Here is a 1,500-nt window from a genome sequence, read left to right as displayed (position 1 = left end):
GAGGCAGAGATTGCAGTAAGCTGAGATCACGCCCACTATACTCCAGCCTGGTGACAGAGCAAGACTGTCTCTCAATAATATTTATAATAATAATAATAATAATAATAATAATATTTGTTCAAGCATTTTATAAAACAAAACATGACTTTCAAAATTAGAACTTGTGGATCCCTTGAGAATACTTCTGACCCAGGGGTCCGTGGACCCTGGTTGAGAAACACCTTACTTTAATAACTCTGGGTCGATAACTAAAACACAACCCGAGTTTGAGAGGCAGTTTGGGCTTTTGAGTTAGACCAACCAGGTTCAGAATTCATTCTCTTCACTCACTTCTTGCTAGGCCGAGGTCACTGGGGGAAGGATGATGGCATTCCTTGGGCTAGGAGTTGCCTGGGCCAAGTGCTCTTTGGGAGAAGGTGTGCCTTGAGGTGCAGGTGGCATGTGACCCCGGCTCTCCCAGCAGGTTCTAGGTGGCCCCTGGCTTGGCCTGGCCTCTCAGCCCCCCTCCAGCCTCATGGTGAACCCCTAACAGGAGCAGCCTCTGCTCCAAGGACATGTTCCAATTAGAGGGTCTGCCAGGCTTCAGCCCAGGCTGGTGTGGCCCTGGTCTTCATCCTTGGGGAATTTGTCCACCACATCTAAGCCAGCAGCCAGGCACAGGAGCCTCAGGGTTTTGGTTTCACTGTCTCATCAGTCCCTGTTTTCTGCTCTGTTTTCAGAAAACCCCAGGCCCGGGAGCATATACAACTTTAAGACAATTCCCTAAGCAGTCTCCAACCATAGCCAAAATGGGCCGAGAACATAGCCTTTTCTTCAACAACACAATTGGCTTTTAAAATAAAGCAATCTTGGCACCAAGCTCTACTTTGAGGTTTAGCACGTTCTTATGTTTAGAAAACTGTATTTTGTCTTTTCCTTGGAGGGGTTTGGCCACAGAACATGATTGATTGCTTGAGGTGACCGTCCTGCTTGCTTATCTGGGATAGTCCCAGCATAATTACCAGTTCTCTCTCAAAAGTGTCCTGGTCTGAGCAATAAATTATATGTTCACTCTGCTGATTACCAAAGAGCAGATTCGGACAAAGTGTGCCCCGGGCTGCTCTCGGACAGGCCCTGAGATGTCTGGTCTCTGCTCTGTGTGGCCTTGTTCTCTCTAGCTGGAACTCAACTGCATCAGGGTTATAAGGCCTTATGGCCCTCTTAAAGACTTCTGTGGGTGTTCAGCATTAAACAGAGGCCAAGTTGAGCATCACAGCATCCCAAAAGCTGGTTCTTTCTCTCTTTGAACCCCCTAAAAAGAACAATATTGATTCAACCTGATGAATATTTGTGTTTTCAAGTCAACAACATTTTGAGTATCTGCTATGTGCAAGGTGCTGAGGTGGGGTTGGAGAGTGGAGTCTTGAAACAAAGATGAATGAGGCATGTGACTGAGTTCGGGGAGGGTTGTGCCGGAAATGGAGTGTGGGGTAGTGCTGGTTGGGGGAGGGCCGTACACGT

The 1,500-nt window shown here is 47.5% G+C and overlaps 1 protein-coding gene across 2 annotated transcripts in view; it reads left to right on the top strand.

Annotated features, from left to right (window-relative positions):
* The window catches only part of STPG4 (sperm-tail PG-rich repeat containing 4), a 62,808-nt gene extending 61,950 nt beyond the window's left edge, over positions 1–858 (top strand). Inside the window, exon 7 of one of the 2 annotated variants that reach the window (XM_017847985.1) lies at positions 720–858. In XM_017847985.1, the coding sequence (XP_017703474.1) occupies positions 720–836 (117 nt within the window). In that variant the 3' untranslated portion in view covers positions 837–858. The remainder of the gene's footprint in view (positions 1–719) is intronic. The other variant, XM_017847986.1, reaches the window with a different exon arrangement.
* Positions 859–1,500: the final 642 nt, after the last annotated feature.

The sequence above is a fragment of the Rhinopithecus bieti genome, unplaced genomic scaffold (assembly GCF_001698545.2).
Source record: "Rhinopithecus bieti isolate Rb0 unplaced genomic scaffold, ASM169854v2 scaffold_30687, whole genome shotgun sequence".
In the NCBI taxonomy this organism is placed as follows: domain Eukaryota; kingdom Metazoa; phylum Chordata; class Mammalia; order Primates; family Cercopithecidae; genus Rhinopithecus; species Rhinopithecus bieti.
This window is presented reverse-complemented; position numbering and strand designations above follow the sequence as displayed.